At 58.9% G+C, this 14,311-nt stretch overlaps 1 protein-coding gene across 7 annotated transcripts in view; it reads left to right on the forward strand.

Annotated features, from left to right (window-relative positions):
* Positions 1-14,083, forward strand: part of PCBP3 (poly(rC) binding protein 3) — a 30,414-nt gene extending 16,331 nt beyond the window's left edge. For 4 of the 7 annotated variants that reach the window (XM_049785471.1, XM_049785475.1, XM_049785476.1 and 1 more), the window contains 7 exons: positions 1,129-1,272; positions 3,771-3,812; positions 9,774-9,852; positions 10,245-10,304; positions 12,257-12,309; positions 13,139-13,308; positions 13,549-14,083. In XM_049785471.1, the coding sequence (XP_049641428.1) occupies positions 1,129-1,272; positions 3,771-3,812; positions 9,774-9,852; positions 10,245-10,304; positions 12,257-12,309; positions 13,139-13,308; positions 13,549-13,585 (585 nt within the window). In that variant the 3' untranslated portion in view covers positions 13,586-14,083. The remainder of the gene's footprint in view (positions 1-1,128; positions 1,273-3,770; positions 3,813-9,773; positions 9,853-10,244; positions 10,305-12,256; positions 12,310-13,138; positions 13,309-13,548) is intronic. The other 3 variants (XM_049785472.1, XM_049785473.1, XM_049785474.1) reach the window with 3 other exon arrangements.
* The last annotated feature ends 228 nt before the right edge of the window (positions 14,084-14,311 follow it).

A 14,311-nucleotide genomic window follows, 5' to 3' on the forward strand; every position in this document is an offset into this window, starting at 1 on the left:
GGAGAACTTTGGGGTGTGCTCGGAGGACCTCTCTGAGGATATAGGTGTGCGTTGAAGTGGGGATTCACAGTCAGCTGGCCTTGGGAGGCAGAGCATCAATGGGAAGGCCGAGGAGCACTGACAGGAGGGCAGAATTCCTGGGGTATGAGCCCCAACAGGAGGGCAGAGAGCAACAGCTAGCTGCCTTGATTCCTGCCGAGACCACAAGGACCTCTGTTCTCCGACGTTTCTGGACGAGTTTAGTCAGGACCTTGGAAATACTGAGCCTGCGCCTTCCCGGGAACTCATGCTCACCACAGACACTAACCTGGGCCCTTCCTGCCTGAAAGACACGTAGCAGAAACGCAAGGTGTGTTCAGGGTCACGGTGTGGTGAAGATTATTGAGTGCTCAGCATCACGAAGTGGTCAAGAGTGTGGCACGGTCAAGGTCAGAGCATGCTCAAGATCGCAACACGCTCAGGAACACAACGTGCTCACAGTCACAATGCGGATGAGTCCTAGCGCACTGAAGGTCATACATGCTTGGGGTCGCAGTGTGTCAAGGTCGCAGTGCTGCCTGGGTGCAGGGATAGATGTGCCTCTTCATTCGCTCTTTGGCTGGTTGTTCGCTGGTAGGGACACTGGGGACTTTGTGGGACTGAGCCAGACAAAGCCCGGGTACAGCCCTGCAGGACCCAGGCTGGGGTGGAGAGCACGGAGCACTGGGAAGGGAGCCGTGCTCAGAGGCAGCGGCACCCAGAGGGGGTCCTGCATTTAGACGTGGGCATCAGGGGAGGGGCAGGCTCTGCCTCTGGGCTGAACTTGTGTGTTTTTGAGGGGCACCCAGAAACGGGTGGCCCTCCTGTGGGGTGTCCCTGACGCGAGGTGGGGCAGGAAGGGGGAAGGCTGGCCCGTGGGCAGTGCACAGAAGGAGGCCGTTTGCAGTGGTGACGGCGCTGTTGTCACGTGCGAATGGGCCCCATCCAGTTATCAGCCCTTGGGGCCCCGCCCTGGTCCACACAGCACAGCACCTGGGGTGCCTGGAGGGTCGAGCGGGTGGACCCGGGAGAAGGCCCTGAGGTCAGGAGCGCTCGCTCGCCGTGGGGTGGCACTAACGCTCTCTCTCCCTCTCCTGTCCCTTTTCCTAGTCCCCACCGAAAGGTGCCACCATTCCCTACCGCCCAAAGCCCGCCTCCACCCCTGTCATTTTTGCAGGTGGTCAGGTAAGAGCCGACCCGCTCGCGGCCTCCACTGCCAACCTCAGCCTTTTACTGCAGCCCCCGCCGCTGCCCGTTAGTGCTCTCAGGTTTTCTTGCCTCCTCACTGCGCGGGCCCCTCATACGCGTGGACGCAGAGCCGCTCAGCTGCCTGGGCCTGGTGTCCACAGGTGGGAAGGGTCACGGGTGGCCTGGTCCTCCCAGCATGCTCAGAGCAGTTGGTTTCTGCCATGCTCTTGAGCAGATTCGGGGGCATTCCAGAGACTTCCAGCCTCAATCACAACAGCACCCAGGCCCAGGTGTCCATTCCCCCAAAATACCCATTTGCTATGCCCAGGTTTGACCCACCCGTGCCCGTCCTACTTCCATGGTGAGACACAGTGAGCGGGTTTTGTGGCCTCAGCCCAGGCATGCAGGGGCTCTGCGTCCAGTCGGCGGCACCCGTGTCTGTCCAAGGAGAGTTAAGGCCGAGACTACCAGGCCGAGGGAGTGGCCTGCAGGCACAGGCAGAGGTTCTGGGAACAGTCCCAGCACCCTCAACGAGCACCATCTGCCCACCTGAGGGACCTGCTTCTCTGGCCCCTGTAGACAGTCGCTGTGCATGGTCGCCCTTCCCCAGCCAGAGCCTTAGGACTCCAAGGCCTGCCCCTTGCCCAGGGTCTTGTGTTCTGCACTTCCTGCCATGGCTACAGGAAGTGACAGAGTTGGGGATCCCACCCCTAGGGCCACAGCTCATAGGGCCTATGCTCGTGGCAGGAAATGTGGGGGCAGAGCCCAGAGCAGCTGAGTGTTGCCCCTCGGCCCACCATGCAGCATGGCTTGGTCTTCCTCACTTGGTCTCAGCCCTGTGCCCAGGACGTCTGGTCCCTGCCATCTGGGCATCGGTGGTCATTTCACTCCAGGCTGCTATACCCCATATCTCTCTTAGACGTTAGCCCTGTCTGGAAAATTCCCGCTGCCTCCTCACAGGCCTCCCCTAGCCCCCAGCTCTGCCATAGGGGGCCTGGAAACCCCTGAGGGGCTGTCCCTCACCGTGCCCCTCAGGTCAACCCTGAATGCTTCCCTCTGCCTGGCGGCTGTGGATGTGGTGCAGGACCTGGCCTGAGGTCTCCTGGCTGCAGGGGACCGAGTCTGGGGGTGCCAAAGCAGTGTCCCTGGGGGGGGGGGACACCTGCAGGCCCACAGCACTGAGCTCCAGGTGCATGTCTCAGCCTTGACTCTCCTTCACTCTGTGTGGTTTGTGTGGTTGGGGCCTGAGGTTCTGGAAACATCTTAGCTGGAGGGCCTGCGCTAGGCTGCAGGGTCCACAGTCACCATGGCCATAGCACCCCGGTCCCCACTGAGACCCAGCAGGGCTGACCTCTGAGAGCTGCACCCAGCATGCTTGACCCAGGCCACACTGAACATGGCCTGCCCCCCAACACCTCTTTACACTCCCAGGGGCTGGGGGCCACTCAGGAAGCTCTTGCTCTGTCTGCTGTGCTCTCCTCTCTCCTCTCTTTTTCCTCTCCTCTCCTCCCCTGCCCTCCTCTCTTCTCTTCCTTTACATCTTTTCTTTTCTTCTCATCTCTTCACAAGTCTCTTATTTTTCTTCTATCATCTTCTCTACTTTTACTTCTCATCTTTTCTCTGCTGCTTTCACTTTCTTCTTCTTCTTCTTCTTCTTCTTCTTCTTCTTCTTCTTCTTCTTCTTCTTCTTCTTCTTCTTCTTCTTCTTCTTCTTCTTCTTCTTCTTCTTCTTCTTCTCCTCCTCCTCCTCCTCCTTCTTCTTGTTTTTGGGCCACACCCTGTGTTGCTCAGGGTTACTCCTGGCTGTCTGCTCAGAAATAGCTCCTGGCAGGCACGGGGGACCTTATGGGACACCGGGATTCGAACCAACCACCTTTGGTCCTGGATAGGCTGCTTGCAAGGCAAAGGCAGCTGTGCAATCTCTCCAAACCCTACTTTCACTTTCTTTAGGGCACATTTTTTGTTTTGTTTTGGGGCCACACCCAGAGGTGCTCAGGGGTTACTCCTGGCTGTCTGCTCAGAAATAGCTCCTGGCAGGCACGGGGGACCATATGGGACACCGGGATCCGAACCAACCACCTTTGGTCCTGGATCGGCTGCTTGCAAGGCAAACACCGCTGTGCTATCTCCGGGCCCCAGGGCCCATAATTTTAAAAAGCCTTGGAGTATTGATTGCATTTGCAAAGGTCAATAATCAGTGACTTGATGGGTTAGGTGTTCTTTTTGCATGTGTCTAGGAAGTTGGGGGAGGTGATGGAGAGGAGAGCACAGAGGCCTGGCAAGCTCAGTCCCCAGCCCCAGTGGGTATATCCTGCTGGCCGAAGCATCGCCGGGAGTCCCCAAGGCCTTGGGGCCAGGGGTGTGAGTTCTCTCCTCCCTCATGCTTCCTGGTCAACCTTCATGGGGCCCTCAGAAGCAGCTGGGTGCAGCTCCCCGCTTGTTTGCTTGTAGCTCGGGCCTCAAGTCTGTCCTCCCCGTCTGGAGGGAGCTGGTGTCGGGCCTGGAAGGGGAAGCCACACTGAGAAGCCTGCTGCTTCCTGCCTGACTGCACTCTCTCTCTCCAGGCCTACACGATCCAGGGACAGTACGCCATCCCCCACCCAGATGTGAGTGCCCACACGTCCCCCCAGTGCCTCCCCTGCATGCCGCTGATACTGGCTCTACTATTAATATTACACAATAATATTAATACTTCCTCGGTGTTTCTCACTTGGGCTGTTGCCCTGTGACCTCGAGTAACCTCTACCCTCTCCAGCTAATCTATACCCCGGGGAGGACTTGGCCTGCTATTGGTTTGTTAAACTGTCTGTGGTATGGGTTCCTCTGAAGGGCCTGCTTTGTCTGCCCGGAGGCCTCCATGCCAGGGATCATGGGCATCTGTGCGTGACCCGGGCTTCTCAGGGTCGAGGGCACTGGTGCCCTGTGCCTGCGAATGCCTGCCCTCGTGGGCACCTGTGCATCTGTGTGCCTGTACCCCCGTAGGCCTGTGTACCCGCATACCTGTGCGTCTGTGTGTTTGTGTCCATGGACCTGTGTATCTGTGTGTGTGTGTTCGTGGTCCCATGTATCCATGCACCTGTGCATTCCTGAGCCTGTGTGTCCGTGCATCTGTGTGTCTGCCTCTGCCACCCGAGTGTCCGTGTGCCCATGCATCTGTGCACCTGTGTCTGTGCTTCTGTGTGCCTGAGCAGCTGTGTACTTGAGCGTCCATTCACCCTTGCCCCCGTGTGCCTGTGTGTCTGTGCATCTTTGCACCGTGTCCCTGTACAGCTGTGCACTTGCGCAGCGATGCCCAGTTTGTCTCTTACCGAACCAGGCCAGCAGGCCTGGGGTTCTTCCTGAAATCCTGAGGTGTGGGGGGAGTGTTGGCCCTGGGCTCTCCCCCAGCCCTGTCGGTGTGGAGAAGCTGAGGCGGGGGAAGCATAGGCTCCTGGCGGGCTGTGGCATTTCTGACATGGGGTCCTGTGGAGGGGGCTCCACTGAGCTGCTCCCACAGCCTTGCGGCCTGGCCATGGCCCCCAGCAGGAAAGAGCTGCCACCTCCGTGCCTGGCCTGGACCCACTGCACACAGCAGGCCTCTGGGAGCCTGAAACGGACTCGCTCCCCGGCCCCTGGACCGTCCACCGCCTGCTCCCGAGCCACCATGGCCCAGCCCAGGTTCCCGCCTGCACCAGCGTCCCCACCACCTGGCAGGAAAGCCCTGTCCTCCAGGTGGGCCTGGCTTCCCCGTCTCCTCCGGCTGTGTTCACCCTGCAACTCTCCGAAGCCCCGTTGTGGGTGCTTGTGGGGCACACTTTGCCGCCTTCTCTGCGGAGTGGGGAGCCAGGGACTGTGGACAGAGGCCGCGTGTGGCCAAGGAAGGCCATTTTGTTCACGGGGATGACCCAGACGCTTACCTTACCCATGGCAGTAGTGTGCGTCTAGGAACCCATGTATGCCCTGCCGTGCGATGCCCACGTGTTCCCTGTGGGGTCCACGACCACAGCCTGTGCTTCTACCTATTGGGGTTGCCAGAGCGAGCTGGAGCCCCGTAACCTACCTCGGGGGGCTGCCAGGGCTTGTGTTGCCCCCTGTCCTGTAGCTGCCCTGATGGTCGCCTCTGGGTGTTGGTGCAGATGGGAACCTGCAGTCCCTAGAGAGGAGCAGTGACTTTTAGCAGGTTTCCAGCCCTCCTGGAGCCTGGCAGGATCACCCTGGACAAACCAGGCTCATGGCACATGGGCCCACTCAGGGCAGTGGGCTAAGGGCCTTCCCGCCTCACACACTGCACCCTCCTGGTCAAGGCACAGGAAGGACCCCGAGGCCACACCAGGGTTCAGGCCCCACAGAGCCCCTGGTCAGAGAAATCTGAGTGCAGACCTAGGGAGGGTGGCCATGGCTGGACTGTCCACCGGGACCTCTGTCTCCTGACAGTGATTCCTACAGTCTCTTCGGTTCTGGCTTGTGGGCCAACCCAGAAGGAGAGCCTTGAAATACCTCTGAGGGTGCCCGGCACCAGCGCTGGGTTTCCGAAGACAGCAGGGCATCCCCTCCATCACCGTCAAGGACACCTGTGCTGGAGCTCCAGTCAGGGTTTTCACGTCTTGTTTCTTGGAGCTCAGGAAGTGTGAGGGACTGTGGGCTCCAACCCAGCTGTCGCCTAGCTGCTCCCTCTCCCCCGAGCCTGAGATGGGAGACACTTCTCATATCCAAGTGGTCCCTGAGCTGGGGCATGAAGCTGCCTGCACCTCGCCCCAAGGCTGCCTCTCTCGACTGCAGGCCCACAGGCATTGTTTGACGTCAACTCCAGGGGACCCTGGATAGCAAACAGCCTTCATCCAGATCTGCCCGATGGCTTAGCAGAAGATGATGCAGCAGGACTCGGGTCCTCTGTCCTCCGGAGCCCTGTGCTGGGGACCATCCCAGATCCAGGAGGTGCACTTCTGGGTTGCATGGTGCCACACCCTGGAAGCCCTCCCTGGCCAGTTTCTGGCCAGTATTCAGGTCTCTGGTGCTGCCTTACCTCCAGAAAGGTCTGGATTGGGGAGCTGAGGCTGCTGTGCCCAGGAAGCTCCACAGGAAATGGAGAACTAAATTGAAGGGCCAGGGGAGGCCTGGGCTGTTCACCAGACAGAACTAGAGTTTGAGGTGGAGGGACCATAGTTGAAAACATGAAAGCAGGTTGTGGTAGAAGGAACTTTCAAGAAAAAGATGGGGAGAGAGATTGGGTATATTTTAGGGGTGGGTGGGTAAGGTTTGGCTTCAGTGAGAAAGTACGTACAGGGCTTTAGTCACTGGACTTAATGTTAGGGTCCGGAGTCGTAGGACGAGATACACAACTGAAGCAAACGTCCACAACTGAAGCAAAGCAAAGCAAGGCTTTATTCATCACCAACAGCTCCAAACTGACCATCCAGGGTCACCTCTAGGAGGTGACCCTCTCCCTCCTCCCAGTGAGATAGTAACCAGCTTATATAGGGTTTACACAGGGAAGCTCATGGTTGGGGAATGGAAAATTAGTCTTAAATGGTGGTCAGATGCCTTGCGTGGCTCCTAGCGGTTTATAACTGGCTGTTGCATTATGCTACAAAAAAGTGGAACTTCCTGTCAAGAACAGGGAACTATGGTTTCCAAGATTCAGAGGCCTGGGCAGCTCAGGGCCCTTCACCTAATCTGGCACACACCACAGGGTTCCCAAAGCACAGAGCTGGGAGTTGTCGTAGATGAAATTTCAACTGACGATGAAAGCAACTGGCAGTGGATGAAGGGAGACAAATGAACACACAGGAAGGGAAAAACTAGAAGATCAAGACAATTAAGACACAAAATAAGACAATATGTAAGGCATGTGAATTTAAAATTTCATATAGGCGTAAAAGCAGTCAGACTCTTTAAAAAACTAAAGCAGTAGACAAAGTAACAAGTTTTTGTCTTCAGTCTTTTTTTTGTTTTTGGACCACACCCAGTGGTGCTCAGGTGTTACTCCTGGCTATCTGCTCAGAAATAGCTCCTGGCAGGCACGGGGGACCATATGGGACGCCGGGATTCGAACCAACCACCTTAGGTCCTGGGTCGGCTGCTTGCAAGGCAAACACCGCTGTGCTATCACTCCGGCCCCTTCAGCAGCCTTTTTGCTTGGTTTTGTTTTGGGGCCACACTCAGTGGTGATCAGTGGTTGCTCCTGGTTCTGCACTGAGAGAGAACTCCAGCCTCAGGGTGCCAGGGACAGCCCAGGTCTGCTGTGTGCAAGACTAGCACTCTACCTGCTGTGCTATTGCTCTGGCCCTGTCTTAGGAAGTTTTTGTGAACTTATTGATTGATTTGGTTTTTGGGCTACACCCAGCAGCATTCGGGGGTTACTCCTGGCTCTGCGTTCAGAAATCACTCTTGGCAGGCTCAGGGAACCCGGGATGCCGGGAATTGAACCCAGTTCCATCCTGGGTCAGCCACATGCAAGGCAAATGCCCTACCGCTGTGCTGTCTCTCCGGCCAAGGCAATTTTAAGATGGTTTCATTTCAGTGGTTGGTTTTGCTGGCAGTGCTCAAAGGCCTCTCCTGACGCAGTGCCCCGGGTGGCTCCCTGTGTGCCCCATGACCGCGTGCTGCTGGGGTGGAAGCTAGGGAGGTTTTTGTAGTCATTCTATGGTAACAGTTCCTTAGAAAATACTCCAGTGCATCAGAAACAGCTTCTAACTAAAAAAACAAAACCATTGAAAAAGAATGAGGAGAACAGACAGATGTTGTATGGGAACCCTCATGGCCTCTTTCCAGCGGCACAAGTAGAAACTGGGTAGTGAACATAGTCTGGCCTCCCCCAGCACACTGGATGCCTTATGCGAAGATGCGCTGTCCCCTGGGGGTCAGGATCCGAGCACCCGGCCCACAGAATCACGATTTAAGGACGACTTTTCTGAACAATGTCGAGGAGTTGCCGAAGACCCACGGCAGTGAAGCGGCTCTGTGGCGGCCGAAACTCCTCAATGTCCCCAACAGAGGCCAACTGCACTGTGGCCGGTGAGAAGCCATCAGGTGACGGCGGTGAGCAGAGGGTGTAAGTGAGGAGAAACGTGCAGGGAACGGTCTCGCTGGGACAGCGGAGACGCCGTGTCAGATCATGGAAGCATGGCCACTAGGAGACAATGAGCAGATGCTCGGTAGGGTGTTGTGGGACCCTGGTTGGGTCCATTGGAAGAGGATGTCCTGGCAGAAGAGTGGATCCTTCCAGAGTGCTCACAGAGCCCACTGTGACGGAGAGTGCTCATACTCACAAAGCATCTAAAAGGCATCAGCCTGGGCAGAGGCGCCACACAACCTCAGTACGAATCACAGAGTACTGGAGGTTGCCTGTTGCAACCTTCTAGAGATAGGCGAGTTGGGGACACTGTCCTCTGCGCATGTGCTGAATGGGGTCCACGTGATGCCCACACCAGCAGTTAGCCCATTGGAGGGGGCACGAGACCAGGGGAAGCCACGGGGACAAGGACCCTGTCGTGTTAGCAGTGCTGTCCTCCAGACTCACTGGACTGTGTCTGAAGACGTGCTCTCTAATTTGAGATGTTCTGTTCCGGCCTGAAGGAACAGCAGGTTGGCGAGAATTCCGTGCCCCCCTCCCCACGGAGGGCCCAAGAGGGACTCAGGCACCCACACATCCAGTCGGAGCCCCAAGTCTGGCACAGGGCAGCCTCTGCTCTCCAGACACAGGGTTTCCTTCCGCTCTGGGGCTTTGAGGTGAGGAAAGTTCCTAGGACCCGAGCTCTGGCCCGGAGCTGCAGCAGGCGGGCAGACAGGGACCATTTCCTGGTGTGTCCCAGTTCCCTGGGGGACCTGCCCGGAGTGCCACTGCGTACTTTCCTCTCTAGCACGACAGGTGACCCTGCCGGTTTCTTGATCTCTGACCACACACAGCCTTTCTGTGTGTGTGGGTGGGAGTTGCAGGCCTAACCCTTCCCATGACCTGTGTCCCAGGCCACCTTTCTGACGGGGTCCCTGCCCGTGTGCTCCAGTGACAACGTACCCTCTTTGTCAGCCCAGGCAGCCCACCCTCGTGGGCTCTAGCCCAGCACCCTTTGGGCTCTTAGACCTGAACATCAGGGTCACCTGAACCCCTCATTCTCCAGACGTGGTGGATGTGGGTTCTGGTGGCTCCAGCGTGGGCGTGCACCCGCAGGGCCTTGTGGGAATTTCCGGGAGAACTTCATGGTGGGCCTGTCATCCCCAGAGTGGCCATGTCTTCCCACTTTTACCCCCATCTTGCCCACAGTTCTGTCTCCCCCGGGCCCTGTGACGGGGCCAGGGGGCCAGGGGCAGAAAGTACTGGACAGTGGTCTCCCAAAGGAAGTCTGAGGACTTCCACCCTGGGTGGCCCTCAGAGCTAGGTGCACCGGGGGAGGACTGTGTCGGGCTCAGCAGGTGGGGCCCCCACCGGCCAGCCGCTGCAGTGACGCTCCAGGCCAAGTCCTTGCTCCACTTCCCTGCTTGGTCGCATGGCCTGTGCCTTTCACCCTGTCGTGTTACTGCCTGTTTGCCTGTGGTGTGACTGTGCTCGATGACAATGACCTTCTTAGCTCTCGTGTCCCTCCCTCCCTCAGCAGTTGACCAAGCTCCACCAGCTGGCCATGCAGCAAACCCCCTTTCCTCCCCTCGGACAGACCAACCCCGCTTTCCCCGGTACGTACCCAACGCCCTTTCTCCTCTCCTCCTCCCGGGACATTCTGTGCACAGTGGATGCGGGGGCCCTGGCCTGGCCGGGGCAGTGCAGGGAGGCGCCCCCATGGCCGGCCCGCTGGCCTGCGTTCCACGCTGCTCGCCAGCCCTACGTCAGCCTGGCCTGTGTGCTCCTCTCTGACGTGTGTCCACGGAGTGCAGTCCCCCAGGACAACCCCCCGGCCAGGCGCCGTCGCCCCCTCTGGGCCAGATCTGGGGTGGGGCAGGTGACCCAGCTCGCGCAGATTTTGAGCTTCTGGGCGCCCGTCCGATTTGGAGCACCCCTAGTTGAGATGAGCTTGCTTCTTCTCTCCTTGAGGGCAAAACCTTACATCTGTGTCTCCTTTGCTCTCTAGGAGAAAAGCTGTCTTTGCACTCCTCCGAAGAAGCTCAAAATCTGATGGGCCAGTCGTCAGGTAAAGCACCCCCGCTAAATCGGGGCCCGAGGGCCGGGGAGGCAGACTGGCAGGGCCTCACTCACGCCAACAGCTTCTGGGAGTGTAGGCCTGTCACCGTGAGACCATCTGTGATGTCCTGTCCTGTGACTGGCCAATGGAGCCTCATCCGCCCCAGCAGGAGCTCCTTGGAACTTTCCTCTTGGGACAGCAGCAGTGGCCTGAGGGAGCCTCTGAGGGGTATTGAGCTCCTCTGCGGGGCAGGTGGACAGTGGCCATGGCTGGCATGTGGGCTTGGAGGAAGCCACACGGTAGAGGGTCCAGGTCCAGCACCTTCCCTGGTCCCCATGGACGGACTCGGGTCCTCTCGATGCAATCTGATTTCCGCAAAGCAGTCTTGTTCCCTAGAAGGACCCTCGCTCGCCCCCACAGAGGAGCTTTCTTCCAGAGGAGTCTTGTCTCAGACCCGGGAAGAGGCTGGTCCCCTCAGAGCACGCCTCTGCTTCCCTTCCGATGACTTCACTCCCCACAGAAGAGTCTGGTTCTCTCCTCTCGAAGAGGCTGGTCCCCTCTCGGGATCTGGATCTCCTCTTAGGAGTCTCAGCCCTTCGGAGGAGGATTCTGCTTCCCTCGGAGGAATATGGTCTCCTCACAGGAGTCCAGTCACCTCAGAGGAGTCGTCTTGTCCTGGAAGAATGAATGTGGTCCCCACTGAGGAATATGGCCACATCAGAGGAGGCGTCCCTGGGAGGCTCCCGAGAGGGATGTGTCTGGTCCTCTCAGGAGTTTGATTCCTTCAGAGGAATCTGATCCATTCAGAGGAGCCAGTTCCCAGGGCTTCCTTCTCCTCCAGGGGACAGTTGAGAGGGTGCGGTAGTGTTGGCCACAGCCCCCTCGTGAGCCAACCTTTGTGAGCAAATTCCTGCCCTCCCCCATGGGCTGCGCTTGCCCCTAGAGCCACATGGCCAGGGCCCCTGCCCCCTCCAGCTCAGACGCCTGGAGCCCCTGCACCCACGTCAGTATTGCACGTGTGAATGGAAATGAAAGTCAAGACCATCTGGGGCTGTTTGTCCTGGTTGGGGAGATGGGCCTCTGGCCTCCCTTTCCCCCAGACCCCCCAGTGTCCTGAGTCATCTCCCACCCAGTCTCCTGGAATCACTTCCCGGGCTCCCCAGGCTTCAGGCCAGGAGGTCTTGTTTGAACTCCCAGATTGGTGGAAGGCAGGAGAGGAGGGTCCACATGCCTAGAGATGTGGCATTCTCTGAGGCTATGCAGCCTCTTAGAAGAGAAGACTCAGAACTCGAGGTTTCCTCCTGCACCGGACCCTTTGCACAGCCTCACAGTCCTCCTGGGCTATTCCTCATGGGTGACAGGTGGTATATGGAGCCAAACACCAGAGCAAGTTGGGCCACAGCGGGAAACTGTTGGGATGGGGGATCTGGGCAGGGACCCTGAACCCCGACATAAGATGCTGGGTGATGTTTCTCCTGAGTTGGGGCCAGCAAGCAAAGAGCCTGGCTGGGTGAGTGAAGGTCAAGTTTTCGAAAATGGTTAAGTAAGTGGAGTGCAGAGGGGCCTCGGCCCAGCTCTAGGACTTCTGGCAGGGGCCTCAGGCCTGGCAAGATCACAGGGCATGGCTAGGAGCTGGGACCTACCCAGGAACTGGAGTTTCTGCAGGAACACTGGTCACCTGTCCAGAGGAGCATGGACTCTGTGTCCAGCGGGGCCCCTCCTCCTGGTGGGCTGTTGGGGGAGTCTGACCGGAGCCAGCCGGTGGCAGTGGAGGAGCAGTACTGGGTGTGGGGCACACGGGCTGACGGGGATGGCCCTTGAGCAGAGCTGGACTCCCCAGGGTCCCAGGTAGAACGGGTCTGCACTTTCCTTCCCTGTGTCCTCTCCTTGCCAGAGATGCATACTGTTGGGGTGTGTTGGTAGCAGATGAGATCCACCTAACACACTTCTTGTGTGCCCAGGTCTGGATGCCAGCCCCCCAGCCAGCACCCACGAGCTCACCATCCCCAATGACGTGAGTATGGGCCCCTATGCCACAGACGGGGAGGCCAGAGGGCTGCCAGTTCCCGGTCCATATGCCCCAGGGCCAAGACACATTGGTCTGTCTGGGATTGTGACAGACCTGCAGGTGGCCAGGGCGAGTGGGTCTGGGATCCCTTGGGGTCTTGCTTTGCCCTAAGAATGTTTCCCAGGGCCAGAGCATTGGCACAGCGGTAGGACGTTTGCCTTGCTAACCTAGGACGGACTGTGGTTCCATCCACTGGCGTCCCATGTGGTCGCCCAAGCCAGGAGTGATTTCTGAGTGCATAGCCAGGAGTAACCCCTGAGCGTCACCGTGTGTGGCCCAAAAAGAAAGAATGTTCCCCAGCCCCGACATGGGGCAGCTGTGGACCAGTGTCCAGACTGGACGCCTTTGTCCAGGGGAAATCCTCTGCCTGGGGGGTGCTCCAGGTGAGGACAAAGAACCAGGAAGAGGAGATCGTGGAGATTGGGATCCTCCCCCTGGTGCGCCCCAAACCTGCCACCCGGGACTGACCCCATGCCATATGCCCGACGTGTAGGAATGAGGACCCTTGGCCCTGTGCTGGAAGCCCCTGCAACCTGGGCCTGGCCAGAGGTGCCCTGGGGTTTCTGCATCGGGAGGGGCCTGGCTGGCTTCATGGGCCCACCACCATGGGCTGGTGACCAGAAAGGGCCAGAGGCAGCAGCACCAGGGAGCTGAGCTGACATGACACTGAGGTAGCCCGAGAAAGAGGAGCTCCACGGCACTGTCTCTGCCCTGGGTCCGGCGGAAGAGCAGGGATCTGGTAAGGCCGCACCCCAGCTCCTTGTCCTGCTTCCAGCTGATAGGCTGCATCATCGGCCGCCAGGGGACCAAGATCAACGAGATCCGGCAGATGTCCGGGGCACAGATAAAGATCGCCAACGCCACTGAGGGCTCGTCTGAGCGGCAGATCACCATCACAGGGAGCCCGGCTAACATCAGCCTGGCCCAGTACCTCATTAACGCCAGGTCAGCCCCTGCCCTGGCCTACCCTGCCCTCCTCACCCCTCCCACCGCAGGGAGCCCAGGCTGAGCGTGCCTTCCTCCAGGGGGCCCCACTGCAGAGCCTCAGCTGGGGCAGGGACAGGGTGAGACCCTGTGCTGGACTCAGACTTGGCCTGAGGGAGTGGACTGGCACACAGGGGCTCCCCGGGGCACCACTGTGGGGCTTCCATGCCCAAATGGTCACCTGGGCACCTTGTCTTCCAGGCTGACTTCTGAGGTCACTGGGATGGGCGCCCTCTAACCGGCCTGGTGCCCCAGCCCCACCGACAGAGCCCTCGTCGCCAGTAGAAACGCAGGCTCCCTGCGCCAGGGCACATCTGCCACAGGGGCAGCAGCAAGGCCCGCCGTCCACTCGTCCATCTGTTTGTCCGCTCCAGGCTCCCTTCCGCTCCTCCCGTCATGCTCTCATCTCTGCATCGGCATGTCCTTGCGTCTGCGCTTTGGGGCCTCCCGTGTGGCGTGTAGACTTGTCCCGGGCTCAGTGCCTGTTCCAGGAGGGGGGGCGCTCCACAGCACCGCCAGCGTCCAGAGTGGGGCCGTCACGTACCACCTCTGCCCCTCCTGCCGACTTGGTTTCCCCAGCGGGTGCACCTGCCTCTCACAGGGCCCCTGACCTAGGGACGGGGAGGGTGCTGAGGTCCCAGCTCACAGGACGTGGGTGCAGGGAGGGCGGGGCGAGAGCCCAGGTGGACTGCCCTGCCCCGTATACAGCTCAATAAATGTTGTGCGTTGCCCCCGCGGACTCCAGCTGCTTTGTCACCCGTGCGCCTGCCAGCCTGGACTCTTACACTCGCTGCACACACGTGCTCCCACTGCCCGTGGGATCCCACTCCAGTACACACCCACTGTGCACGCTCCCTGCATATGGTCACGCTTCACACCCATGCTTTCACTATAGTCACACTTTCCACACAGATGACACTTCACACATCTTCACTGCACACACCACACAGCTCACACTTCATAT

Source organism: Suncus etruscus, chromosome 13 (assembly GCF_024139225.1).
Source record: "Suncus etruscus isolate mSunEtr1 chromosome 13, mSunEtr1.pri.cur, whole genome shotgun sequence".
NCBI classification, from domain to species: Eukaryota; Metazoa; Chordata; class Mammalia; order Eulipotyphla; family Soricidae; genus Suncus; species Suncus etruscus.